Here is a 27,691-nt window from a genome sequence, read left to right as displayed (position 1 = left end):
TTCTCTCCCTGCAAAAGAGCCAGACCCACACGAGAAACATCCTCTGCACAGCAACAGTCAGGGCATGCCCTGAGCAGCATTCTCCTGGGTGGAAATGTGGCTTTTAATTACACGCTGGTACTTGCTTGGGGAAAATCACTCTTGGTTAGCCTGTCTTTAAACACTGTCAAGACAAAAGCAGTGAAACAATAGCTGCAAGCATCATGAAAGAGCCATCATAGCAGCACATTAGTGCACTGACACACTGGACAAGAGGAAAACGCAATGGATCTGTGAAATGTGTGTCAGTAAGTGCACAAACCTGTCCTCTTCCAGGGGTCAACCTTGTTTCTCCTGGAAATCCCTCCAGTGCATTTCTTTTCTTTCTCTCTGTCCAACCACCACCACCCAACAATCCTCTTCCAGACTCACAGCTTCCCAGAGTGCAGCCCACCTGCCCTTCCCTGTCATCCCGCTCCTCTCTGCCCTCTCCACACAGCACATGAAGCTGCCCACCAATAAAGGATTGTCACCGTGTCTCAGAGCAGCATCACAGCATCTCTCAAAAAGTTGGTGTTGTACACAATCTCGAATCCAGCTCTTCCACACCCCAGCCTGCATCCCAGTCCTTGGGGACCTGCCTGGACATGACCATAACCCCCAGCAGTGTCTCTGCTGATGGAGGGAAATCCCCTTTTGCATCAGCCTCATGCACAAGTTGCGCAAAGGGAGAGGGAAGAAGCAGCAATAGAAGATACTGGCTTGGAGGTAGGCACTGCAGCTTGGCCCTCTAACTGAAGGCAGGTCATTTTCAGCCTGTATCAATTCAGAGGCCAGCACCGGTCACTGCATGGCTCCAGAGCCATAGGAACAGGCAGGAGGAGATGTCTGTATTCACGAAGGGCAGCATCACGCAGCTCCATCTCACCTCAGGCAATCTGTCCTGTCCTGACAGTGTGTTCTAAATGAACTGCTTTAAACCCAAACTCTTTTGCTACGGAGAAAAGGCCCCAGTGCCACCACCAAGAGCTGGCATCTCCATCCCCTCTCCCTCCTATCACAAGTCCCACAGGCAGCAGCAGTGTGAAGTGCTCGGGCTCATCATCTTTGACTTCTCTCACCGACAAAAGAGTCGTAAATTTTATGCTTGCTAAGAGCTAATGCATAAATCCTGAACAATGCAGGCCCTCCTGCAGACTTCAAAGAGGCTTTAGTCATTGACAGAGCACTAAATCTTCATTGGATTTACATCATGGACCAGATATTGCCTCACCACACGTCTTCAGTAGTGCTGTCTTTGGCTGATAATCGCCAACTCTGGAATGGAAACAAACCAACACTGCCTTCGGCTTTCTGACTTGCAAAATCCATGTGCAACTGCATTGCCACGGCAAGCAAAGACCAAAAGTTCAAATGAGAGTAGATGAAGTTGTGCCTGACCACCCCTACAGCTGATCCAAGCATTCCTCCCTCCCAGCCTGCACCCCCACATTTGCTTCTTATGCACACATTGCTCACCCCCTGTTCACCCTGCCTTCTTCCAAACCCTTCCTAAGATGCACTCTTCTGCTCCCCTCTGACTAAGCAGAGCAAAGCCAGACAGTACAATGAGGTCAGAATGTGTTGATGACAGGTCAGTGGCTCGGACCAGCAATCCCCACGGACCCTTTGTGCTGTCTCTGCCTCTGATCTGCCCACAATTGAAGACAGATTTGAAAACAAGCTCAGAAACAAGCAAAATGTCAGCCAGATTTTTGACAATCATTTCATGCCCAGGGACACTGGACAGCGATTCCTGCTCTGACATTGCTCACATAGTCCCCGAGCAGCACTGAGGTGGAATCACACAGGCTTGGCTGGTGTCCCAGCAAAGAATTCGGTATCAGGACCCTGACAGAGCTCTAAAAGCTGCAACTGAGCATCAATTAGAAATGAGAGAGGTATTTTAAATGAATAATTCACAAGGCAAACCCAGCTTACAGCTTGGTGATCACTAGAGCTTAACCTTTTCTTTTCTACAGCAAAGCCCATCATTTAAGGCTGAGCTTTACCTCATGGTTAGTGTGTGCTCTGGGGAAGCAAGCCCCCACACCTCCATGAGAGCAGAGTTTCCAAATAAGCCAGTGTCATGGACTGAGCTGGGGAGGCATTTCCAGCCACACAGAAGCACAGCGGTGCCTGGAGCGAGACCATTTCTCAAGAAGCCACAAGCAACGTTTTGGCACTTGACGTAAAATGCCCAAACCCATCTGCGTGACACAGGGCTGTCACACAGCCCATGCTGCCCACCCCTCACCACATGGCCAGGCACAGACAATGCCCGGCAGCCCACAAACCCAGACGAATGCTTCTTGCTCCATGAAGCATCCCCAGGCACTGCTGTCATCTGGGTGGACTGCTCCTTTTGAACAGTGAGTTCATGGATGTTTCCTGGTTTGGGTCTCATCCTCTTATTTCCACACGTCTTTTGTTCTCAGAGACACCCTGTTGACTTGCTGCTTCAGCATAGCTACTTTGACTTCGTGTTCTTTAATAAGTCCATGCTTCTGCTGGTTAACACTTGCATTCAATATATACGCTAAACGTGGCTAACAGTGTTTTAAATAAATACATTTTTGCAATCATGAGGATGATGGTCAGAAACAAAACTGTTAGCAGAGCGTGCAGCAGTGCAGAGGATCCACAGGTCCGAAGATGAAGACCCACACATAAAATTTAACACAGAAAGCAAAAGTCACAAGACTGCTCCTAACATGGGGCTTCAAATGGCCACTGCCCATCTGCACAGGACTTCCAGGGCTGGGGGGATAACTGAGAATATCAGCAACAGACACTGTGTGTCCAACACCAACCCACCAGCCTACCTAGAGCACAAACCCAAATGATGGGCATTAGAGAAAGAGCAGCAGAATAAACAAAAAACAATGCACTATACAAAGCTGTGGTGCACCCAAAACTGCACAGTCCTCTTATCTCCAAAGCTGGAGGTAACAACTAATCCATCATGTTATTGCAGTTGAGGAATTGATCAGCTGTGCTACAAATGATAAATATAACATGAAAAAACTTCTACTTAAATTAAGTCCTACAGAGAGTTTGTAGTGACAATTCCTTCCAGAAAGATGAAAAATGCTCTTAGGAGAACTCAATTAGAAGTCCATTGCACTCACCTGGACTGTGGCATGAACAGCATCAGGCACCTGATACTTCAACTCGTTAGCAGTTTGCTGAGATTTTGGCAACAGGAATGGGTAGGACAGGGATCGGTATTTGGGCTTCATGATCTGCCCCAGGGAAATAAAGAAAAAAAAGCCCTTGAGGAGACTGAAACAGAGCAGTGTGAAACAAAAAATAAGAAAGCACATCTGTGGAGGGCACACAGATAAAGCACGTGTGCACATCCACTCTCTGTGCCCCCACAGCAGTGCTCCTACTCACCTTGGTGAAGTTCCAGCGCTGGATGAAGTGCCGGGCCACATCGCGTGCTGCTTTGCCATGCACCACAGAGGAGATGTCATGCCAGGGCATCCTAGGGGTGGTGTATCTGTCAATGAAGTCTGGGGGACAGGAAAGCACATTTGGACCTCTTCAGACTAAGGAGGCAAACAAGGAAAATTGCAGCATCCTCATCCTCAGACAGAGCTTACTGTGACATGGCACCAAGGGCAATGCAGGCTGACTGCCCCCACAAATCCGTGGACCATGCATGACAGGAGGGTTGGCCCAAGACCATTCAGAAGGCATTTGCTGCTTCTTCCTAACAGCCAAACCAAAGCAGTTTCAGAACTTCCAGTGAGCGAAGACACTTACCAGCAAAAGGTTTGTCAAGCTGAACCCAGTCTTTGAAGACAAAGTTGCAATAGTCTTTCCCATGCCAGAACCTGGTTTCCCCGAGCAGCTCTCCCACACCTGTCTTCAAGCTGCGAATGGATCCTTTATCTGTCACAGCAAAGAAAATAAAAAAAACACGTGCTCCAAAGTCAGGACTGTCCATTGCACAGCATTGGTGAGAGGCTCATTGCCATGCAACAGCATTGGAGGGACTTGCCAGTCCTGCTCAGCTGAAGCTGTTTTCTCCCTAGACTTTCTGTTAGTGTTTCTTTATCTCTATCTAAATAAGTTATACAATCAGGATAGGTTTTATGTATACATTAGTTTGTTACGGAAATAAAATGCTGAATTCTCCCTATACTGGACTAAAAAATTACTCCAGAATTGCTTCTTTCACTTTAATGTTATCACGTGGGAGCCCACTGACTTCAATGGCTATGTGTAGAAGAAAGAATATCAATTATATCATCCATGTAATATGCCTTACAGTACTGAATCCAACTTCTCTGCTAGAGGGGTTATGATTTTGACTCTACTGTAATGTAAACTAGCCTTTATTAGCTAAAACGAAATTATTTGAAAGTTTATGTTTCCAATTGAAATATTGTGGTTTGCTTTATTTGTTGTTCTTGGTTGGGTTTATTGTTTTGTTTTCCAAATAACAATGCTATCTTTTGATACGATTTTACCAAAACTCAGCATCCCAGATGCAAAACTCAGCACCTCAGATGAGCTGCTGCATTTGCACAGCCCTTTCAACAGCATCTTTTGCCATCAGTCAGAGATGAGAACAGCTCAGTGCACCTAACTGCCCAACTCCTTTCGGATTCACTGTGGAGGTGAAGGAACATTCCCAGATAGGACTTTCAACTCTGAATTAAATCTGATTGACTCGTAAAAGGGTTAAAGGAAGTCAAGATGCTCCATTTATGACAAAAATTCTGCTGCACTTCTCCCCACTCCAGTCTGGTGACACTTTATGTGACAGGAGTTCAAATGAAACATCAATCTGCTGAAACTACAAGCGACAGTACATAAAGAGCAGATTCCAGACCTAGCTGGTTTGAAACTAAACAGATTGTGATGCCTTTGCTGCATCAATATACATCCTGAGCTGACTGCAATTGGCCCAGCTATGCTCCAGCCAGAGAAAGGAGAAAGCTCTGCTGGGAGATTTCAAGAAGAACTCCATGCCAGAAGGAACAACATGCTGACCCCTGTACCTTTTGGCTTGGAAGTCACATTTTGTGTGGGGAATTAGAAGCCGTATTCAAATATCTGGCTGTCAAGCAGGAATGATTCAATTTAAGTGAACTGGTTTGAATCTATGTAACACAAGCCTATAGGGGGGATAGTCATATGCAGAAATTGTTTCACCTATTGTAACAAATACAAGTTGAAAAACAGAAGACCCAGCTCTCCCATGCAGGAACAGAAGTTTTCCCACATCGTAAGCACTAGGCACCACGTCATCTGACAATCGCTAATTAACTAAATGCAAATCCACTTGTAACTGCTCCTGTGTACTTTGCAGTAACACAGATTTGCATGTTGTCTAAACATAATTATTATTCCGATAGTTATGGAATTAATCAGCTCTTCTTTACAAAGAGCACGCTACCCAGAAATTAGTGAATCTGCACGCACACCCACCTCCCACCTCCGCACAGCCTATGTGTGTCGTCTGGACATAGCTGGGATGAAGCACATTACTTACTTGATTCACTGTCTATGCTGCTGACGCTGTCAGCATGGTGCATGCCGTGTCTGTGGAGATGCTTGTAAATAGTGAACCTTGAAAACTTCCTGGGTTTTCCTATCCCTTTCATTTTTGATACGTCTGGGACATCATCAGCATTCTTCTGGAACAAATGGGTTTCTGGGGATGAAGTTTGAGACTGCAGGGCACTGTGTTCAGACGACTCTGCTGCAGACTGGAAAGACACAGGACGTGGCTGCATGTATGAACACTTTCTTCTTTAATTACAGGAAAATTCATTGATGATAGCTAGCAGTACGTTCTTCAACCAGTCAGCAGTCAATTTACTCCGGATTACTATTCTCCATGTAATTCTCACATGCTGACACCTCTTTACACTGTTTTAGAGCTATCTAGCTGCATGTTGCCCCAGGTTAGCAGAAAAACTTGGCAAGCTATGCATGTGCTCAGGGCCCGAGCATCCAGAAGATGAGAGCTCTCCAAGTGCCTTCTGTACACTTGTAACTAAGTTTATTAAGAACACGGCCTGCAAATTGTGACCGCTACTCCAACCTTGAGGGAAACCCAACTGCCTACCTCCATGCCCTAGCAGGGGCTGGACAGGACCTAGCCTTAAAGAGTCATTTAATGCTCATATCCTTCTTCCCATTCCTATTCATGGTTGGGCTTCATGATCTTAGGTCTTTTCCAACCTTAATGATTCTACGAGTTCTCCTTCAGCCTCCTGTACCCGATCCTGCAAAGCGGACACAGCTTGTTCGTCCCCCCTGCAAACTCAACAGACAGACATCCAGCACAGCCACCATTCAGCCCACTTACTGCCAGGTTGGCCGTTGACACTGACTTGACGGCCCCCATTCGCTTCACGCTGCCCACGTCGGTCAGACGATGCTCATCGTCATCCCACCTGCCGTATGCCAAGTCGATGCCACCCACAAAGGCCACCGACTGGTCCACGATGACGAGCTTCTCGTGGTGAGCCCAGAGGTACACGGAGGAGGACACGTGGTCCGGGTGTCGCATCACCTGAGGACAGAACCCCACACGGAGAGCTGTGATTACTGCAAGGGACTTGCTGCCGTTGGGGTAAGCCATGTTTCAACAGTGTAGCTGCATTCCTATGAGGATCTAAAGAACTTGATCTGAAAGAAAACAACATATTGGTGATCTGACTCACTTCTTTGGTTGTTGTCACTACACAGAGAAATGGGAAGTTGTTTTGTTGGTTTTTTTAAACCATCAAGTTGTCTGACATTTGTTTATGACATTCTCTTGACATTTGTTTATGACAAAGTCACTTCTCTATCTAAGCACACAGTACACAGTTTGAGCTTTAATGTCAGGAGAACCGTAAGGCTGACTTCCTGTGGCTTTACCTGCAGAGCCTGTAGGCAGCCAGTGCCCACCTTCCAGTGACACCAGCCCTTCTCTGGTGGGTAAGGTAATGGGGAATGAATGTTTCATTACTACAGCTGATCAAGTGATCGTAAATCTATCATTTTAGCAGCTTGTTCATCACTTATTAAAAGACATATGTCTCTAATTTCAAGGTACTGGATCTTGCCTTGGCTACTGGCTCACAATCCACAATTCATTTTCTGCTCCGTGGCGGAGCAGCAGCATAACAGCACATGACAGTGCAATGATGTTCATTTACGACAGCAATGTAAACATCCAGTGTTGACTCTCATCATCAATGTAGGAACAGAAACGCTGATGAAACAACATTCTCAAACTGTAATTTTCCATTTGACGTAGCCCCATTAACTCGTCACCTGAAATAAGTTTCATATGAATTAGAGGAATAGCTGCTTTGGCAATTCTAAATTAAGCAATTTTATGTTCAGTTATAACCTAAAGAAATGAAGTTTCCACGCACAGAAGCAGTAACCACACTATGGGTATGTCTTCACACATTATGTCCACAGTGGACGCAGCGCGGAGCCTCTTCTATTTCACCCCCAAACACACAGAAGGTCAACACCAGCAAATGAAGCCAAATGCCCTTTGCAGGACCGCCTGCACGCAATTACCTTGATGTTTGGATGGAGATGCATGAGCGTCCGCTTGCTATATTCACTGTTGATCCCTAAGGCCAGCTCCACCTCTTTGTACAGTATTACAAAAATTCGCACACCTTGTTGCTGTCAGAAAGAAACACATAGGAATTTCAGTGAATACCTCTCTGAGGTTTGCCTACGGTTAGCAGCACGTGCAGGACAGTAGCAGTGCCTCCATACAGACATCTCTCCCAAAGCAGATGCACCGGAGTGAATGCCAGCAAGGTGCTTCTGCTGGTAGAGCCAGAAGCTCTCTATTGAGAGCAGACTTAGGCAGTCTCCAAATTGCAGATGATGTTTTGCTCTCCAAGGGAGCACTGCAGATGCATCCCAGCCAGCCTTATCCCCAGCCGGACCACAGCTGCCAAAGCCAAGGAATGCCACAAGTGAGGGCAGGTAAGTATTTCCAGGAGCTGACCTGGAAACACTCCTCACTTATACAAGGTATTTATAGCCACAGGAAAATCCATGCCGTCATGGCAAACAAAGCCAATTTCTTCCAGTGAGCATGCCCTGTGGCCACATTCCATTTGCCAAAAGGATGAGTCTATCCAAATCTCAATCAAAGTCAGGCACAAAACCCTCACAGTTCTAGGGATGCGGCATGGGTGAGGGCTGTGGAGATGAGTGGACTGGGAGGGGATGGAATCAAAGTGAATCTGAGCACATCCACCTGGATTCCTGCCCTTTTACACAGCAATGCTCAGCACTTCCCTGGCTGCGCCTCCCATCCTGACTAATGTGAGGCAAAGCACCAGTTCCAGCATAGCCATTGCCACAGGCCGTGTGGGCAAGGGGAACTCAGCCTGTGCTCACACAATCCTCACTCTGATCTTTTTTTTCTGCCAGTATCTCACAGCTCTGCACAAAGAAAGGACGCTCTGCACACAGAGCGTCACACAGGAGTCTTCAGAGGGAGTGCCAGGACAGGCAAAGGTCAGCAGCAGGTCTCACCCGCTCCACCAGGAAGATCAGGAGAGTTGAAAGCAGAAGAAAAAAGCCATATCAAGAACTCCAGCTTATAGAAGCATTTGCTTACTGTACACAAGCATTTATTAGCTTGGATAACACAGCAATGCAAACAGGAGCGTCTGAGTCACATTTATCACCTCCTCCTTCAGAAGCTCAACACCACAGCCCAGCTCTGGGGAACAGCATGCCGTTGGTGTTGGCACTCTTTTTCTACACAACCACTACTCATCCTGAGCCACACGTTATGCTGAAGCCCTTTCCCAATGGCAGTTCTCTGCAGCAATGCACCAAGATCATCGTGGCCACAACCTCCACGTGAAGGGCCACAGCATGACCCTGCAGCCACAGGGTTTGCCGTGCAGAGGGGCAGAAGCTGGAGCTCACTTACAGCTTTCCGCTTGAGAATGCAGTCCAGCCGCCAGCGATTCCCTTCAACAACGGGCCGCTTCATGAAGATTTCTGGGCTCAGCCTAAGGCAATAAAGGGGGAGAAGAACACAGTGCATGTAGCATGCAAACAGAGCATTGGCCTAAATGATCAGCTCAGTAAGCAAAGAAATCAGGAAGTGTGATTTCAGCTCTCCAGGAGCGTATGGCAGCATGAGAAGCACAGATTTGGGCTGAATTTTCCATTCTGCCTTAAGATAAAGCAAGGTGATACTGCAATGGGACATTTTAGTGACTCAAAGCTTTAAGGGTCACAAGGAAGAGTTAAGCTTTTGTATCTAAATCCTGCAAAGTGAGGCAACAGAATTTCTATCCTTTACTTTCATACAGAACAGAGGAACTTGTGCTTGACTAATGCATCTTGCTACATCCTAAAACCATGCTTCTCACTACAGCTTTTTTTTTTTTTTTTATCTTTAATTCCAATTTTCAGGTAAGTTTTGCAGTTCCACAGCATGTTACTAATTGACTGTTGCCAAATAAAATGTTAAAAGACAAAGGGCCTGAAACACAATAATCTTGCACTACTACCTGGTGTTGCACATGGAGCAACAAGAGCATTGGGTTTATCTATGGCCACGTCAGGAAGCAGGCTTGCATTTGTCAATGCCACCATTACAGTTAGTTTTCTCATAATAATTGCTGCCTCAGAATTGAACCCTCCACTTCCTACCAGCAGTAGGTAAGTACTAAGAGGCTCTTCTTCTGATGATGTGCCCAACATCAGAGAGGATGGCAGCCTGCTCCACTGCCTCTTCCCAAACTCCTGTGCACATGACCTGGGAAGAGCATGGCCTAAATCTGTGGTATCTGAGTGTCCATGGTCCCTTACATCCTGCCAAACACTCCTGTCCCTCGGCTGCACAGCATTTTATGCTCCCAACGAAGCGACTCAAGCACTTTGCAATTCAGGTGGTGCCTTCATGCAGTTTCAGGCCTCTCCTTGGAAGGAGACAACCGAGCAGATGATTTCAATCATGTGCTTTTGCTGCCAACCCTCCTGAAAAGGCCTTTGAGTCCAACACAACGATGTTTGGGTGCGCTGCCAAACTATCTGGCAGCACGGTGAGCTGCCATAATGTACAGCCTCCAAACACTGCGGCATTGTCAGGAATGCCCCAAGGGTGACAGCTGGTCAAAACCCAAGTATGCAAGTACGAACCACCAATCTGTGATGAAAATTTCTTCTTTAGCAGCTTCCATGGCATTCGCAACATCTTCAAAGTACCACTTAGCATTTACATACCTGCAAAACCAAACAAAGTAGATTTCTTTTTCCTCCCCGTTCATCAAACAAGAAGTTCACAGTGAAAGACCAACAGGTTCAGTGCTAATATTACTTATGTTTTCTTCTTAAAATAAAGCCTCATTTCAAGAATTAGGACAACACATAGTAGGAATTTCATGCTGCTATTAGCAGCTTAACAAAACAGCATAAGAAGAGATCACTGAGTGCCACTCGGTACTTCTGCCAACCACACGCCATATCCTTGGGCTTCACTTGACGTGAGAGCTGTTTTGGCTCTCAGGAAAGGATGGTGTAAGTGTATTAGCTTGGCTTTACGAAAACCATTTGAGCAGCAGGAGCTGTGAGATGGGACCTGATGGATGCCAGCAGAGGGGCACAGGAAAACCAATCTGCAGCACTGCTGCTCTAGGAGGAAGCTCTGGAGGAGGAAGCAGCCAGAGGAAGGCATTCTCATTAGCACCTGCACTAACATGGGTTGATATCCCCCAGATCCCCCCAGCTCACCACTTGGCCAGTGTGTTCTCCTGCACGGCCGCGTACGACCCAAAGCGGTGCTCGGTGAGGAAGTCCTTGCCGTGTTTCCGAACAAACTCATCTATTCCCTGCCTCCACCACTGGGCATGCCTGTAGCTGGTGCACTTCAGAATCAGTGACCTGTAAGAGAGAAACACAGGGCACAGTGCTTTCGCTGGGCTGCTTCTCCCTGTCTGCATGTTGCTAGATGCACCTCTGTCAGTCATGTTTTATTAATGCTACAAGTAAGGAGCAGCGAGAGTCTTTGCTTTGTTGGTTTGTTTGCAAAGAAATACATCAGCATTGCCCTGACAATAATAATAACAAAGATACCACTGACTCCTTAAAAATAATAAAAGCACAGAAAAAGCGTCTAGCTAAGCCTGGATTTCTTACCTAGAGAGATTGTCTATCTGCAAGCCGTACTTTGTTTCTGTTTCTTTCTGGCCTATCTTGATGCTGAATTCCTTATCCACCAACAGGACGAAGGAAATGGCCCCTGAGTCCGGCTTCATGTAGAGCAGGAAGGAGTCCTTCACCACCAGCCACCTGTGGGGCACAGGAGCTTGGCATCACATCCCTCAAACACTGCCAGAAAACCCCAGTAACGTGAGAAGGCTTTCCAAACAAGTGTGCACTGCTCACCAGGGGAAGGAAAGCATTTAACCAAAAGTAGTCGTTAGGAGAGCAGAAAAGCCCAAGAGCTCATTTTATGAACTTAGGTCATAAGTCTGAATCCAATAAAAGACTTCCACAGCAACTTGCATGCTACTTTTTATAGAGGTCTTTGGAAAGACAGCATCTCACATTACAAAACCAGTGAGACAAACATCCCAGCCAGGTGAAGGGAGCATTCCTTTTAACCCAGATCTCCATTCAGGCTGCGTGCTCCACCTATAAGCGATACTGGAACTGCCTGACATCTCCAAAATGAATTATCACAGAATTATTAAGGCTGGAAAAGACCTCCAAGATCCCCAAGCCCAACCCCAGCCCATCCCTCCATACCCACTGCCCATGCCTCTCAGTGCCACATCCCCATGGCAGCAGAACACCTCCCGGTACCCTGCACCGCTCCCTGGGCAGCTGTGCTAATGCCTCACCTTGCTTTTGAAGCTAGCACCACTTTTGCTCCTACCAGAATGTGCGAACAAGGCATTTTGGACAGCATTTATTGCCAAGCAACAGGCACTCTGCTAGAAACACATGATGAAAGATGACCTGCAGGTTTTATATAAATACCACAGCCTGAAGGCAACTCTGAGAAAAATATGCTTTTGCTGCAAATGGCATTTCTAATTTTTCTCCCCGTGTAGCTGGGGTAACCGGCCCCCTCTGTCCCACACAGGTCTCCATCACAAGACCTCCGCCTAATTCTTGTGCAAATGCAGAAACACACACAGCAATGGAATGCACCACAAAAACGTGCGAGTTCTGCTACCCTTAGTAACAGCCCCAGCTCCCCTGATACTTCCAAATCCCATTATTTTCCTTTCCTTTCAGCGCCACGAGATGACCAAGCCTCACCCTCTGTTTGGTGCCAAAATACCCTTCCTTCTTCTCCCCAGAGGCCCATAATCCCATTCCCAAGCACCCCTGCTGGGTATGGTTTCCAATGTGCACCTCTCATTTCCTCAGGCAGCTCTCCATGCCTGAGGACCCACCCACCTTCACAGTGCCACCCTGTAATCATCCTCCACGTCCCTTTCCATAGACCCACGGCCATAACACCCCCAACCAGCTATAACAGAGGAAACTAATTTGGGGTATGGAAAACCCAACACCTGCAGCAAAGCAGATTATGACCCAAAGAGACAAAAGAGAGAAATTTAGCTAGAGGGAAGAACAAGGATGGGTGGTGCAGGCTGGGGACGAAACACTTGCAAAGCTGTAAGAAATAGGCAGTTCGGTTTTACAGTGCTTCCGACACATTTTGAAAAGCGATTGCAAAGCTGAGTCTTGGAGCATGCTGCCATCCTGGCATTTAAGGGGGAGAAAAACAGCCAAAACTACACCTTCGCACTACTGCGAGAAGATAGGGAAGAAATAAATTATGGGGCATGCTGCCTATTTCAGTACTTTCCTCCTTTTATCCAACAAGACCTAGAGGATTTATTTGAGAATGCTTCTCTATTTGTGAAATACATGAAATTATTTGTAGAAGCCAGACATAAATGTAAGTTCTTCCTACAATCATCTGTAGGATTTTAAGAAATCCTCCCTGGCAGTATTAGTGCATGCAATGATTTGACCTGGAAGGTCATCTCCTTGTGAAATCACTATGGATAACTCCTGTAAAACTGTTTGAAGTAACACTGGCAATACTACAAAGAAACAGGACACCTCCACAAGAACACAGCAACTTTTAAGATCATAGAATCACAGAACTGTAGAATGGCGTGGGTTGGAAGGGATCTCAAAGACCACCTTCTCCAAGTTCCAGCCCACTGCTGCAGGCAGGGTTCCCAACCATCAAGACAGGCAGTAGACCAGGCTGCCCAGGGCCCCGTGCAACCTGGCGCTGAACACCTCCAGGGATGGGGAAACTTCCAGGGAAAGGGAGCAGCAAAGCACAGGAGAGGAGCCCTCAGCTCTGCACCCCTCAGTACCTCTTGGACCAGCGGTAGCACATCCTGCCCTGGCCACAGCAGTTCAGGCCAGGTATGCGGTGGCCCCCGGAGCGTTTCATCACCAGCCCTTCCCTGCAAAGACACAAATGTGGTCAGGACAGGTGACAGGGCTCACCCTGGGTGCCCTCCATGCTGCTTCGGAGCCCACCCAAAGGATGGCTCCTGGCACCTCCAGCCTGGCCTGAACGGCCCTGTACCACTGCCCCAAAGGCCAGAAGAAGGGCAAAAACATCTCCCTAAAGGAAGCAGTGCAGATTTAAAAAACAAAAGGCCCCATTTCATGCAATCGTAGGATCATTAAGGTCAGAACAGACCTCTAAACCCACCAACCCCAACCCATCCCACCAAGCCCACTGCCCCTCAGTGTCATATCTCCACAGCTCTGGAACACCTCCAGGGATGGTGCCTCCACCACTTTCCAGTGTTTCACAGCACAGGCACACAAACATGCAGGCAGACATGTTGTAGGGAGGGGAGGAAAACAACCCCATAACCCAGCTGGTGAGCTGCAGCCCACGTCTTGCAAAGCAGCCCACATTGAGGCTATTTCCCAAAGTGGCAGCACTTCTTTCTGAACACTGATGCATTTTTATATCCATATGGTAAAATATTCCCCAGTCAGTTGTTAGTGAGGAGGGAAAACTATGAATGTGAACACTATAAAGCCATGTTCTTGCTGAACTGTACCTTACAAAAGGAAAAAAAAAAAAAAACAGCTCACAACTCACATGCCCTTTGGTCCCAGGTCGTGGATGAATGACAGCTGACTTACTCCAATGAACTCCATCTGGGGAAAGACACAAAACAGTTTTGCTTCACCCTGTCACCAAGAGAGAACCTACAGAGGAGCCTAAGCTAAAATCACCACCGTAACTTCAGTATCCTCAGGAAGAGCACAGAAAAACTGCAAAGAGAATGAGCATTCATCCCTGGGGCTGGAAGCCCCCAGTTGGTTTCCAATCCCCTAAATACCACCACCACACACCATTTCGGGGCTCAGCTCCTCAAACAAAGACCTCAACAGAGCACTCTTGCTCAGCCTTCACTCCATCACATCATGGCCTCATCCCACCCCCAAACGTGCACAACGAAGGTGTGGTGGGGCAGGAGGAGAGTGAAACAGAGTATGGTTGAACAGCGTTCAGCGTGTTCTCCACTTCTGCTGATCTGAGCAGCCCAGGATGAGCCCCAGCTCCCACCACCAGGTGCATCAGCAAACCTCAGATTTGAGTCACCTGCCTCCACCCGGCTCCTTCTGCTTCAGCAGGGAGAATGCTGAACGGATTCAGCAGAGGAATGCAAAGATAAGCAAAGCTGGTGAGAAAGCGCAGCATGACTACATTCAGCTCTAAAAATAGGACACCCTGAGATTTGGAGCAGGCTGGCTTTTCTTGGCACAGTGGGACGCCCCTGCCTGTCTGCTGGCTGCTGGCCCTGGCCCTGCAGTGGACAGAAGTCTCCAGGCATCCTAAGCTTACTGATATCCCAACACCCATGGAGGCCCTCCAAGGTCCCTCTGCCATGGGCTCTTTGGCAAACCCATCTCAGGGCCTTCGTTTGCAAAATCTGATTCCACAGGGGAGTTAAATGGCTGGAACCACAAGCTTTGCAAGGCTTTGAAAACATGAAGCATGTAACAAAGAATATCAGCAAACCTGAGACATAAGCTTTTCCTGCAGTCACAGTGGCACTGACTCAGGTCCTACCCCAACCGTGCCCAGCACTGCCCCAGATAGCAGCAGGAGCACAGAACATCTTTCTTTCTCCCTGCTGTTCCCTCTGGGACGCTCCCAAACTCCTCACCCCATCTGTAAGGTCAGGAGAAGGACAAAGGATCTTTTGTTCTCCCAGCAGCCCAAGGACATGAAGCAACCTCCATCCAGCAGAACCAAATTTATGCCCTCATTCTCTGCTGATTTTAGCCTGTTTCAGACAGGGACTAGGACAAACTATTCCATGGTTTTGCTGCCCATCTTGATATCAGTATTCTCACTGGGAAATCGGCTCTGGGAAAGTACTGGCTATGAGCTGTGAACGTCTCCATCCATTTCTGCAGTGACATGCAAAACAAGACAAGGAGTGTGTGAAAGCCCAGGGCATGTCTTTAGCTCTTACAGGAGGTCCTAAGCAGAATTTTCAGGCTGGTTCCTTGCCTCAAAACCGATTTCCACTCCTTCAGAAAGCAGCTGGCGTTCCCACCAGTCAGATCAGAAAACTGGCCATCTCCCTCACATTATTCACACTGAAAACAATGCTGCACATAAGTGTCAAAACCCTTTGAAAAAAGTCAGCAGTGAGCAGAGAAATAACAATCCCTGAAGGAGGAGAACAAAAACCAGGAGGAGAAATTCATAGAATCACTACGGTTGGAAAAGACTCCTACGAGCACCACGACCAACCCCAACTCATCCCTCAAGCCAACTGCCCACGTCCCTCAGTGCCACATCTCCAGGGCTCCAGAACACCTCCGGGTGACTCCACCACTCTCTGAGCAGTTTGTGTGAATGCACCACCACTATTTTGGAGAAGGAATGTGTCCTGATAGCCAACCTGAACCTCCTCTGGCACAGCTTGAGGCTATTCCCTCTCATTCTATTGAAATTCCTTGCCCTTCACCCATGCACTCAGATGTGCTTCGACACAGAGCAACAAGCAAGACTGGGGCTTGCTTTGCAAACTAATCTCATCACTTCCAAGCAGGATTCCTCAGCACAGTGGAAAAATAACTGATCAGATGGTTTACTGTCACCATTACCACATCAGCTAGCCGTACTGCTACCGAGCATTACAGCAGAGGTGCTCAGAGCACAGAGGAGCAGTGCTGGGAGGCGGGCAGCTGGATTCCTGCGCTGCCTGGGGAGCGGTCCTGCTCCGGTTTCCGAGCAGCCTGCAGCAGAGTATTTGAAGTATGAGATAGGAGCTGAGGGAATGCAGACTCAATGACATTGTTGCAGCGATACAAAATAATAAAAACAAAAAGCCAGACGCAAGCCATCAGCTGCAGAAAGATAAGCAGCGAAAGGTGGGGAACCGCTGCAAGGCGCACAGCCGCGGTCACAGCGTCTGATTTATTCATGGCACACTTTCTACAGCATCTGCATTTCAGAAAGAGTTCAGCAGCTCCACTCCGCTTTTTCCATTTAGATGCTTGGGTTTTTTTAATTTAGTGGGCCAAAGCAGCATAAACAGTTAATTAACAGCTGTGACTAGCAATAAAATGAGATCACAGCACTGTTCAGAATTAAATTGTTCAGCAACAAGATGACAGCTATTTCTTACACAGAAAATTGGCTTACGATAAGCCTAAATTTAAAAAGAAAAAAAATCACAGACACCAAAAAACATCACACATGCTGAAGTCCAATAACCAAAATTATGGAAGGATTAGGAGGCATTGGTTCAATCAAAGCTATTTCTGCTTTAGCTCAGGCATCCTCCATAGACTCATAGGTTGGGAAAGGCCCCTTAGATCATCTTGTCCCATTCTCAGCTATTGCAGTTAACATAAAAAATGATGTAAACACCCATTTTTTTATTTTTATTTTTTTTAAATTTATACTGAATGCAACCAAACCCACAGGTCCTGTTTCCCAACCTATTTGGGCTATCTTTCCCCAGTTTCCAGAAATAGGTGTGGATAGCTAACACATTTGGGTTCCCACAACTTTCATTTTAATGGTAATTGTCTTTAAGCACTTCTATCCAGAACAATAAAAAGCCTTTGGGAAGGGATATTAGATATGGAATTGAATCACAATTCACAGAGCCAAAAGGGGGGGGGGGGAAGGGAAGGGAAGGGAAGGGAAGGGAAGGGAAGGGAAGGGAAGGGAAGGGAAGGGAAGGGAAGGGAAGGGAAGGGAAGGGAAGGGAAGGGAAGGGAAGGGAAGGGAAGGGAAGGGAAGGGAAGGGAAGGGAAGGGAAGGGAAGGGAAGGGAAGGGAAGGGAAGGGAAGGGAAGGGAAGGGAAGGGAAGGGAAGGGAAGGGAAGGGAAGGGAAGGGAAGGGAAGGGAAGGGAAGGGAAGGGAAGGGAAGGGAAGGGAAGGGAAGGGAAGGGAAGGGAAGGGAAGGGAAGGGAAGGGAAGGGAAGGGAAGGGAAGGGAAGGGAAGGGAATAAACTTCAGGACATAGCATGGAAAGCAGATGTGAGAATTAATCAAATTGCACAGATTAGAAGGGCACTGTACAAGAAGCAAGAGCTGCACACCATGCTGGGCACAGCTTGCCTTTGCCACTCCACTTTACCAAGAATTTAGGAATTGCAGAAACCCTTGGCAACTTAATAGGAGGAATTGCAGAGCCAAAGTGATCGGAGCTGCAAACAGGAGCAGCATTCTCCAGGCTCCGGGCAGAGACTTCTCAACCACAGAAAGCAAAGTGCTCATTTTGTTCTAAGGAGGACAAATTCAGTTCCAAGGAAAATGCCAGAAACCCTCAATTTTGCGTCGAGACAGAGAATGGTGGGGGTTTGTTTTGTTTTCTTTTGTTTAAAGGAAACATTTTGCTTCCCGTGCTTCCTCCCAGCGCAGGACTGCTGCCCTTAGCAGCAAAGTGAATGTTTCGCTGCAGCCAAATTCAACAAGAGCCAACAACAACCAGAGAGGTTCTGTGCACGGTGACGTCTGGCTGTGTGGCTGGGGACAGAGGGACACTCTGCACAGCTCATGGCTGCCAGGCAGGGACCACCCATCCCCCTATCCCAGTCACATCGCACACAGCTTTACATTTGCAGAAATCCTGCAAAGTATTCCGACAAGCAATGCCTAATCTGACAAGAGGGATAAATACTGTAGAATAACTCTCCCCCGCTCTGCATATGCTGCTGATCAAAATTGCCAACTTAGCCCAACATTGCCTTGAGAATGAAAGATGACTGTTTTCCATGTGCAGATTGCGACTGCTCTGCTGCTTGTCCCCAAAAGAACCCGCACAAAGACCTGGCCCCACTCTCTGCCCCAGTGCCAAATGGCTGCCTGAGATCCCTGCAAAGCTAGAAGCTTGCAAATGACTTCCAGAGCAGCACTTCTTCCCAAGCTAGCGAAAAGAAATGAAGAACAAGTTCCTTTGGATGCCCTAAGTTGAGGCTGTATTTCTGCCTTGTTACAACAGTGACCTCCAGCAGTCAGCCTCACACTCTTTCCCTCTGGTTTTCATCATATCCCATCCATGCTACAGTGATCAACAGAGCCCAAACCACTGCCAAATGGCCATTAAGTGGTATTCTTTCATCAGGTTCAACACACAAAAAGAAAGAGAATGCCCTGTTGCCATTGAAGTGCATTAATTTCTACTCACCGTTCCATGGTAATTCCTGTACATGGGCATTTTTAGGATCTTTGTCAGGTAATCTTCCAGCTGTTTCTACAATTCAAACATCGAAACTTTAGAAAGGATGCAGGCATTTTCATGAAAAAAAAAAAAAAAAAACAAAAAACAATAAGAAATCCAACTGATATTGGGAAGCAATCAGGAAATCAGACACTCTTGTGCTCGAATGGACAAATGAGTGCATTGTTCTGTGTTCACTGGGGATTAGGGTTCACTGGCACAACAGCCTGACTGCAGGTTGGTTCCTGTGCACTGCACCTCCCCCCTGTTGCTTGGCAATCTCAAAGGATCTTTTTCTTGCCCGAGTGCAAGTTTCAGAGCTATTTTGAACACAAAACCAGTCCCCGGTGCTTCTGGCCTGTATGTAATGGTTTCATAGGAAAATTCAGCCCCAGACACAACCGAGAGTGCCTACTCAGCACGGTGCCAAGTCAATGGGGTGACGTGGGGAACATGGTGACCACTCTGCCCTGTACCCAGGCCACCAAGGAGAACCTGTCCTGCCCATCCCAGCAGAGAAATGGAGAGAAAATTTCTTCCCACCCTGGCGGGAATTGGGCAAAGAAAAGCTTATATGTTCAGGATTCAGAAAACCTTTTTTTTCAGGAAACCTTTTTCTTTCTCTTTTAAAGCTAAAACTTCATGCAGAGCGGTGAGGCATTTGCAGCAGGGTGGGTTATCTGCACAGCCACAGGACACAGCCCTTCAAGTGCTGGAGGCACAGAGCCCAGGAGAGAGCAGCCAGCAGGAAGGGGAGAAGGAAAGGGTGAAGGAAGATACCCTTCTGGGCTTGCTTGAGCAAATGGCAAAGATGCAGTGAAGAGGTAGGAAGACACCCACCTGCTTCATGGAGGGGCCCATCTGTTCACATCTGATGGAGTTACAGGGAACACGTGTGCCTTGGCTAAAATTACCCATTTCAGCATCGAGAGCCTGACTGCCATCTCCTCTTTCAGATGGGGACAGACTGAAATCACTTGGATTTTGATGGCCGCGGGGCTGCCTTCATCGTGCAACCCGACCCTATGAGCTGCCTCTTCTATCTATAAACTGCAGCAGGTGGGAACAGGGGGACCATCATCCTGGGCACCATGGGTTAAATAAACCACCAGGAGTCTCCGCTCTTTCGAACCTAAAGAGCAGCAGCATGCTCTTTGCATGGAGGAGGATTTAGCATGCCAGCAGCCCCCAGACCGCCAGCACTTACCCTGCGGCTGGAGAAATGCTCCTCCCGCACCGTGCTCTCGGCTGTGTGTGGAAGGCTGGGCATCTGCCGAGGCTCTCCCCTCTTGATGGATTGTCTTCTCACCGTGTGGCTGTGAGGAATCACAAAGCCCAGCATCGAGCCTAAGTGTGTGCATCGCACCTCGATGCATAACCGCACCTCGATGCATAACCACCCTTCTCGTGCAAGGCTTCTGCTTTCCTCAGAAAAACTCCCCAAACCCACAGAGAAATGGGTGAGCAGGAAAGCAAAAAAGAAAAGGTATTTCAGACTCATTTAGGAAGCTGGCCACACGTACCTCCTGGTGGGGATGGGGATGCGCACGAAGGCTTTGTAGCGCAGCAGCTCCCGGTGGAACTCCTGGAAGTGCCTGAACTTCCTTTTCACGTGCCATATGAACTCCCCGTGGGTCAGCTCGATGGTGTACACGTTGAGGCTTGGGACCTAGCAGGAGGACAACACAGATCAGCCCTCCTGCAGCCACTCGAAGAGCCCTTGTTGTGTTCTAAGGAGCATTTGGTTTTAAAGCAAATGGGAAACCCTCCCTCTTGAGCACAGCCAGAGTTCACCTACAAACAGCATTTTCATAAAGCTGTATGGAAACAGAATGGCGTTCCTGGCAGGTGTGTTCTGACCTTCTTGGTGGAAGTGAAGCGCTCCACCTCCAGCACACGCACGCGCACAGGGCATCCCGTCAGGTAGGTCTGCGTGCCCGGCTCCTTGAATCCACGGGTGTGATAGATGGCAGAGAAGGGGATGCACGCTGCAAGGAGCACACAGCCCGTTAGCACACCTCAGATGGACTGAGTGCAGCACTGCAGAGACACTGGGCTCTTACACACAGGTAACTGATAACTCACCGGCACTTTTGGGATCACTCAGCACCTCTGAGTCGACCTCCTCCCCGTCGACGTGCAGCTCGCGGGTGTCCAGGCTCTCGATGATGTTGCTCATGTCTGCAGCGATCCTCTTCAGCGCTGAAGCAGCTGCATGGCCCTCGTGCTTCAGGGACATCTCGGATCAGCACACGTCGGAGCCACGGGGGGCTGGGGAGGAAGGAGCAGGGCTGTCATTGTCACCTCCAACACCTCGACGTGGGATGACATTCGTCCCAACCACCCCCATCACTGCCACCTCCAATACCTCAACACGGCACAGAGTTCACCCCACTGCTGCCACCTGCAATGCCTAAACACAGGATTTAGACTTCCTTTATCCCCATGCACCTTACTCCCCTGGCATCCAAAAAGGTTTCTTTGGCCTTTGTTCTGCTGAGCAATAAATGTCACAGCCTGGCAGCACTACTGAAAAAATACAGACAGGACTGCGTGGCAACACTTCACAGAAGCCAGTGCATTTCTGCTTCTGGAGGGTCTAACGTTGTGTGAAATAATGAGTTCTTTAAAAACATTTGCAACACTTCTGATGCTAAGTTCTGCAAAGAACACTGCAGTTGTTCGTGAGTGAGCTCCATAAAATGAGCCGAGTATGCTGTAATTAGGAAATAATTTAACATTTTAACAGAGAGAACACTCTTTTTTTGTTTTCTCTTGGAACAAGTACATAATTTTATTATTATGTAAGGCCAATACCACACAAGGCCCAAACCATGGTAAAATCACCACAACAAAAAAACGCCTATTTGACTAAAATCAGGAAAAACTGGGTTGTCTCCCAGCAAGTGAGCTCCCATGCTTGTAGGAGCAGACACAGCACCAGCTCACTGCAGGAGTCACGCAAGAGGCCTGCCAGAATAACACAAACCCATCCACAGACCTCTTCTGTCCACCGATCCATCCATGGAAGAGATATTCTTGCTCCACCAAAACCTAAAGCACGTTCCTAGAGATGAGGGTTGCACAAAGACCAACTCGAGCACTCTGCAGAGCCATGCCATGATTTAGCTTGGCAGGAAGGCAGCACCCAAACACCACGCAGCTGGTGCTGGACAAAGCCTGTGCAGGTGGGAGTGCATGGAGCTGGGCATGCATCCTCCCCTCCCCGCCGTGCCAGGTACAGCCCTGCTCCTCTCCTCACATCGGTTGACCCAGGTGGTTAATGGATAAACAATTAACCAGTGTGCCATGTCTATTTGCTGAGGACCACAGTACAGCTGCATAACTTAAGGATTTATTTCTTTATTATTAGGTGGTTTCTTCTTAAAGTTAAATCGTTTCCACAGCTGGCACAGACAAGCACTGGGACAGAGCAGAGTCCAGGCACGATTGGACCTGAGTCAGCCCCAGCAGCCAGAAACTGCCCTAGAGATTAGAGACAGATTATAGGCTTGAGAGGAGAAATGAGCCTTGCTATAGCCCAGCCAAAGCCCCAGGAGCCTGAGCAGCAGCTGAGCTAATGGAAGGCACAGAGCGCCCAACTGGGTGCAGCTCTGCAATCTGCTCCATCAGTCTGTGCTCAGCCCTGTGTGCAGACACCTCGTGCATGCTCAGGGGTGAGCTGAGCAACGTGCCTGGATTAATGTGCAGCCGGCTGAGTACAAGGCTGGCTGGGATCACATCCCTGGCAACAGCAGGGCACGAAGGCTGCAGCACAGGGCTAAAGATGGGCAGCAGAACCTGCTGGTATTGGCCAGCCTTGAAGGTGGCAATTATATGAAGGATCCAGTGGTAGTGCAAATCACAGAAGGGTGGGGAATAGGACAGAATTAATTAGAAATGAAGTCAGCCCAGATTTGTGCTTTTGCAGCCATCATGGCAGAACTGCAACAAGCTCAGACACTGACGAGCACCATGCAGAACTAGGAAACTGGGACAGCCCCCACTTGGGAAGGAGAAAGCACTTCCAGTAAAAACAAGCATTTCCTGCTGATGCTCACTCAGCTCCCATCCCAGTGGTGAGGAACACAAATCCCTGCATGCTGCCCTGACCTCGGTTCTCACAACATCACCCCCCCTCCCCTGCCCCGCACAGTGACCTTGCGGCAGGGCTGTGTGCAATGGCCTCTGTCCCACAGCCAGCTCTGCCCCTGCACACCTCCCTGTGCAAGGCTGCACAGCTCAGCTCGGACTGGGGCAAGGCAGTAAAGTGGGGATAGAAGATGCAGGCACCAGGAGCCCAGGCTGCGTGCCAAGGAAATCCTACGCACGATGCCCTCAGCAGCTGCTGGCCCTGCCTAGAGACGAAAGGTTCTTCATGTAAATATTGCCCAATTTCTCATATTTTAAGCTTAAATTCAGCTTCAGACCACACCTCCATGAAGCTCCCTGCAGGAGATGTTTGCATGCTGGCAGCCCTGGATCCACACCCAGCACAGAGCAGTGCAGCCATCCCAATTCCCCAGCAGGTGCCAGAGCCCTGCAGAGCACCTGGGAACATCTGTGCTCCAAACCACGTCCCCACATGGAGCAAAACAGTCATACACTGGGTTTGCCTGCATGCCCTCCCTCATCATTGATCAAGAAATAAGGCACTGCTGCCATCCTGGATAGATAAACCAGAGCTAGAGAAGGACTGAAAAGCAAATCCAAGTTAACAGAAAACAGCATATTCGGGCACGGTCCCAACTGACACTACTTACCTTTGGCCCAGTCCCAAGAAAAGCAGAATATTTCAAAACACTGCTTCCAAAACAATTATTCTCTGACAGCGAATCTCCTAACATTTATCAGCAATACCTCTAAAAGCAGGAGCTAATTAGCGCTTCCCGCACTAATGACTGCAGCACAGCCTCTCGCCTCACCGCTATCGATCTCTGCAGCCCTTCTCCAGGAGGACTGCTGCCAAGCCAGGAGCACACCACAGGGACGTTCAGTGCTGGGAACCCCAGCAGCAGGGGATGGCAGTTCCCATCAGTAACATGGATATCTGCTCAAACCCCTGCTCAGCACAATGGCTGGGAGCCCAGCCTTTCCCAAGGACTCCTTTTATTTGCTTCTCTAAGCAGTGACACAAAAGAAAAAACATCACTGTGGTGCTTGCAGGGGAGCATCACTGCTGAGCTCACACTGATGCACGCACTCAGGGCCAGCCCTGAGCTGCAGCAGTTTCCCAACCCCTGGGATGCTCACTGCTGGGGCTGTGTTTCAGCCTTTGCTGGCAATGACAGGAATGCACATCCCGTGCCCCACCTCGGGCAGCACCACCTCCACCAGGAAGCCGACCATTAGGTGCTCATCAGTGACTAAGGCTGGCTGTCACCTGGCTGTTGGCCCGTGGTTTGGGTTCCTGGGGCAGGGATGAGAGTTGCAGCACTTGGGAGCATTGGCAGACGCACAGCTCTTGGCACAGGCTGTACAAGCTGTATAGAAATCCTACATCTGGAAAGCTTGCCAAGAAGACAGCATGACACAAAGGATCAGAGTGACAATGAGCAGAGATGACCAGGACCGCCGTGTCAGGATGGTGTGCATTTCTGCCCCCTTATATATAGCCAAACACGTCATACAAAAATGCAGGACATATTTCCACTAACTAAACGTATACATCCCATACACCTCCTGAGGCTATTCTGGGTCTGCCAGACCGCAGGGAATTTGGGGGGCCCTGTCTGCAGGAGGGTTTGGGTCCCAATAGAGGAATGCAAACACTCCGAGCTGCACGTAGCAGACACCCAGAGCCTGGCACAGCAAAGGCAGCTGCTCTGGGCTCAGTGCAATGGCATTTCCGTGGCTGAATGCAAAGGGATCGATCTCCAATAGTTCTGCTCATCCTCTGGTTCCCACAGAGCAGCAACACAGCTTTGCTCTGCTCACAGCACTGCTGGAAATCACACACGGAAGTATCCAAAGGTGCTTTGTTGAGCCATTGCCTGCAGGAAACTGCGCTGCAGGACAGTTTGCTTCTATGTGGGGATCACATCAGCAGTGCTTGCTCAACTTTGGGTCAGCACCTGAGGAACTAAGCTCAGAAAGAGGCAAACTCAGCAGAAAACTGCCACGTAGAAAGAAGGAACTTGCAGGAAGGGAATAGCAGAAAGCCTCTTCTGTGTTCCTTGCTTAAATACAACTGAATACCGGCAAATTTATGCAGCACAGCACATTTACACACAGCAACAATACTAACAGCTTCCTTAGAACAAAACAGATGCCTTGGATTTCTTTTTCTCCCTTCCCTCTCTCAATCACGATGGTGCAGGCAGTGGGAGATACTGCTGAGCCTCAGCAGAGCTCATTCTGCCCCTTTCCCCCAGCCCCAGCCCAGCACACGGGATGCCCGCAGATCCCCCTCATCTTATGGCCCTTCCTAGAAGCCATCAGAGCCCCAAGGTTATGACCTGCAAGCTAAGCCCTCCGAGCTCAGTGCAAGAAGGAAACCTTCCCAACATCAGCGCCAGGTTAATCACATTCCTCCCCATATTTCCCATCCTAGCCTCCCAGAGCAGTGATGCTTTCCAAGAGTTCTCTGTGGGCAGTTATATTCTTTCTGCACATTAAAAAAAAAAAAAAAGAAAGAAAAAAAAAAAAAAAAAGAGAAAAGAAAAGCTGCTTGGCAGAAAGAAAAACATTCAGCGTTTCGGGGGAAAAAAAAGCACCCTGCCAGAGCTCAGACAGCTCTCCTATCTCTGGTGCTTTCTGCTAGCGAGCAAAACGGCTCATTTGCCACAACTGCTGCCAAAATGTCTTGGGATAGGTCACACCACAGACACTTGAAGGTACTGTGACTCACTGCCGCTCCGCACTGGGAGGGCTCACAGCTGGGTGGGACCCCTGCAAAAAATATCAGTTTGCTGGGAACCTCTGTCATGGAAAAAACACACTTTAGAGCATCTCATCAGGGCTACAGGAATAGACACTTAGAAAAAGTGGAAAGGAGGACCAAAACGTTTCCCCCTGAAAGGCCACAGTAAGCACTGCCTGCTCTCTGAGTCGCTCCTTTGACTGCAATGGACACGTCTGCATGCTTCACACAGAGCGGCCAACCACGCCGTGTAACTGTGCCTCACTCGAGTACAAGACACGATGCAGAGCCAACGTTCACAACAGGGGCTGTGCTGGGGGAGGAAAGCGAAAGAAGCAATTCTGGTTTAAAAAGGTGATCCTTTTTGGGAGACACGTTGTTGAAGCGGCTCCGTGCCGCATCCCTCCTGCGTGTCCATGACCCGTGCGCCCCGAGGCACAGGGAGCACAGAAAAGCAAGTTCCTGCCCAACGAGATAAGCAGAAACAACAACTGGATGTGAATCATCCACTTGCACAGACTTGGACAGAGCATGTCATGATGCTGATCTGTGGGATATTGTCTGTCTCATAGTGCCCTCTGTGTCCTCGTGTCGTGCCGGAGCGCTCCATCCCCGCTGGGGACACTGCTAGTCCTGCACTTCCTCTTCTGCTAAATGCCTGCCCCAGCACTGCATTGCCTCCTTACTGCACCTTTTCTCCTTACACAGCCAGCTCCTTTGGGCTGTGGACCATTTCTTCATAGGATCATTAAGGTTGGAAAAGACCCCTAAGATCCTCAAACCCAACCCCAAGCCATTCCCCCCATGCCCACTAGGTCTCTCAGAGCCACATCCCCACGGGTCAGTAACACTTCCCATGGACAGTGACTCCACCACTTTCCTGGGCACAGCCATTTTATCTTTGCATTACAAACCTGCATTTTGAGTCCTCACTCTCGATGTGGGAGCATCAGGCATGAGCCCCACCTGTTAATCCACGAGCCTGCCTTCTCCTTGCTCCCCCAGGCATGAGAGCAGGGCAGGGACACGTGTCTGCTACCCCCAGGCACCAGCTGCCTCCCACTGCTCTGGGCTCCCTGTGCCATGTGGGAGGGAGAGCAGCACAGTGCTTGTTTGGGAGGGAAACACTGGGAACAGAGCTATCCTCCTCCTCCTCCCCCCAGTTCCTTCTTCCCCCAACTCCTTCTGCTCTTCAGGCTACCCGATGAAATACCTGGTAAAATAATCACATACAGATGCGTATGGGAACACCTGACCACAGACTGAAACAACAAAAGAAGGGTGGGCAGGGTTTGGGGAAGGGAAAAAGAATAGAAATGTGATTTCCATCAGATAGCCCCAAGAGCACAGGACACAACACAGGCCATCCCATGCACAGTAGGAGCAAGGCGTGAGGCCATGCTCTGCTCCCAGTGCTCCTGCATCAGGCACTCCATTGAACCAGCACCCACAGAAACTCAAACCGAGGGCTCGAGTGAGAGTTTCCCTCATGGAGGACAAATCCAGAAGCCTGTAGAAAGCCCTATGACTGATACCTGCTTTATGATGCCATTCTCCTGCAATAAAACGGTGGCAGCGCCAGCAGCAAGCACGTTCCCCTCGTGCTTCCTTCCACGAAGATTTGCTAACTTGCTTTAAACCCACTTCCAGGGAGAGAAAATGTGTACCAAGCCAAGTTCAGCTCGTAACTAAGCCAGGCACAGCCACACTTCCTTCATGCACAAAGATGTTTCCCGAATCTCTGCTGCAGAACAGCCCTGCTGTAAAACATGGGATCCTTCCTCTGCTGCAGCCACACCTGTGGTCTAAAGAGCACTTCACCAATTACTGGGGATTATAGTGTCAAGCTGACACAAGCCCTTACAATCGCTATTAAGAAAAGCAGTGCAACTTTCTCGTTGAGGCATGTGATTTCAGGATGCTTCCTGAAAGAGTGAAGTCACCAGCGAGGCTCACCAGCCTCCTGCTTTCGTTTTCTTTCTTTCTTTCTAACTCTAATTGTATCTTCAGCAGCTGAAGGAAACTGCAGTTCTGATCCCAGGAAACTTCTGGGTCTGCAAGATCTCATGGGAAACTGCCTCCCCTCGTCATAGCAACAGCTTCT

The 27,691-nt window shown here is 48.7% G+C and overlaps 1 protein-coding gene across 2 annotated transcripts in view; it reads right to left on the bottom strand.

Moving 5' to 3' along the window:
* PLD1 (phospholipase D1) overlaps window positions 1-27,691 on the bottom strand; it is a 46,517-nt gene that overhangs the window by 10,079 nt on the left and 8,747 nt on the right. For both annotated transcript variants that reach the window (XM_052685768.1, XM_052685767.1), the window contains exons 2-18: window positions 20,811-20,996; window positions 20,586-20,713; window positions 20,249-20,394; window positions 19,933-20,041; window positions 18,693-18,758; window positions 14,129-14,187; window positions 13,380-13,472; window positions 11,167-11,319; window positions 10,762-10,911; window positions 10,171-10,254; window positions 8,951-9,032; window positions 7,564-7,674; window positions 6,350-6,556; window positions 5,528-5,744; window positions 3,790-3,918; window positions 3,418-3,536; window positions 3,150-3,263 (exon numbers count right to left, since the gene is read on the bottom strand). In XM_052685768.1, coding sequence (XP_052541728.1) covers window positions 3,150-3,263; window positions 3,418-3,536; window positions 3,790-3,918; window positions 5,528-5,744; window positions 6,350-6,556; window positions 7,564-7,674; window positions 8,951-9,032; window positions 10,171-10,254; window positions 10,762-10,911; window positions 11,167-11,319; window positions 13,380-13,472; window positions 14,129-14,187; window positions 18,693-18,758; window positions 19,933-20,041; window positions 20,249-20,394; window positions 20,586-20,713; window positions 20,811-20,964 — 2,121 coding nt within the window. In that variant the 5' untranslated portion in view covers window positions 20,965-20,996. The remainder of the gene's footprint in view (window positions 1-3,149; window positions 3,264-3,417; window positions 3,537-3,789; window positions 3,919-5,527; window positions 5,745-6,349; window positions 6,557-7,563; window positions 7,675-8,950; window positions 9,033-10,170; window positions 10,255-10,761; window positions 10,912-11,166; window positions 11,320-13,379; window positions 13,473-14,128; window positions 14,188-18,692; window positions 18,759-19,932; window positions 20,042-20,248; window positions 20,395-20,585; window positions 20,714-20,810; window positions 20,997-27,691) is intronic.

Source organism: Tympanuchus pallidicinctus, unplaced genomic scaffold (genome assembly GCF_026119805.1).
Source record: "Tympanuchus pallidicinctus isolate F22 unplaced genomic scaffold, pur_lepc_1.0 scaffold22, whole genome shotgun sequence".
NCBI classification, from domain to species: domain Eukaryota; kingdom Metazoa; phylum Chordata; class Aves; order Galliformes; family Phasianidae; genus Tympanuchus; species Tympanuchus pallidicinctus.
The sequence above is the reverse complement of the archived record's forward strand: the minus strand, read 5'-3'. Positions and strand labels throughout refer to the sequence as shown.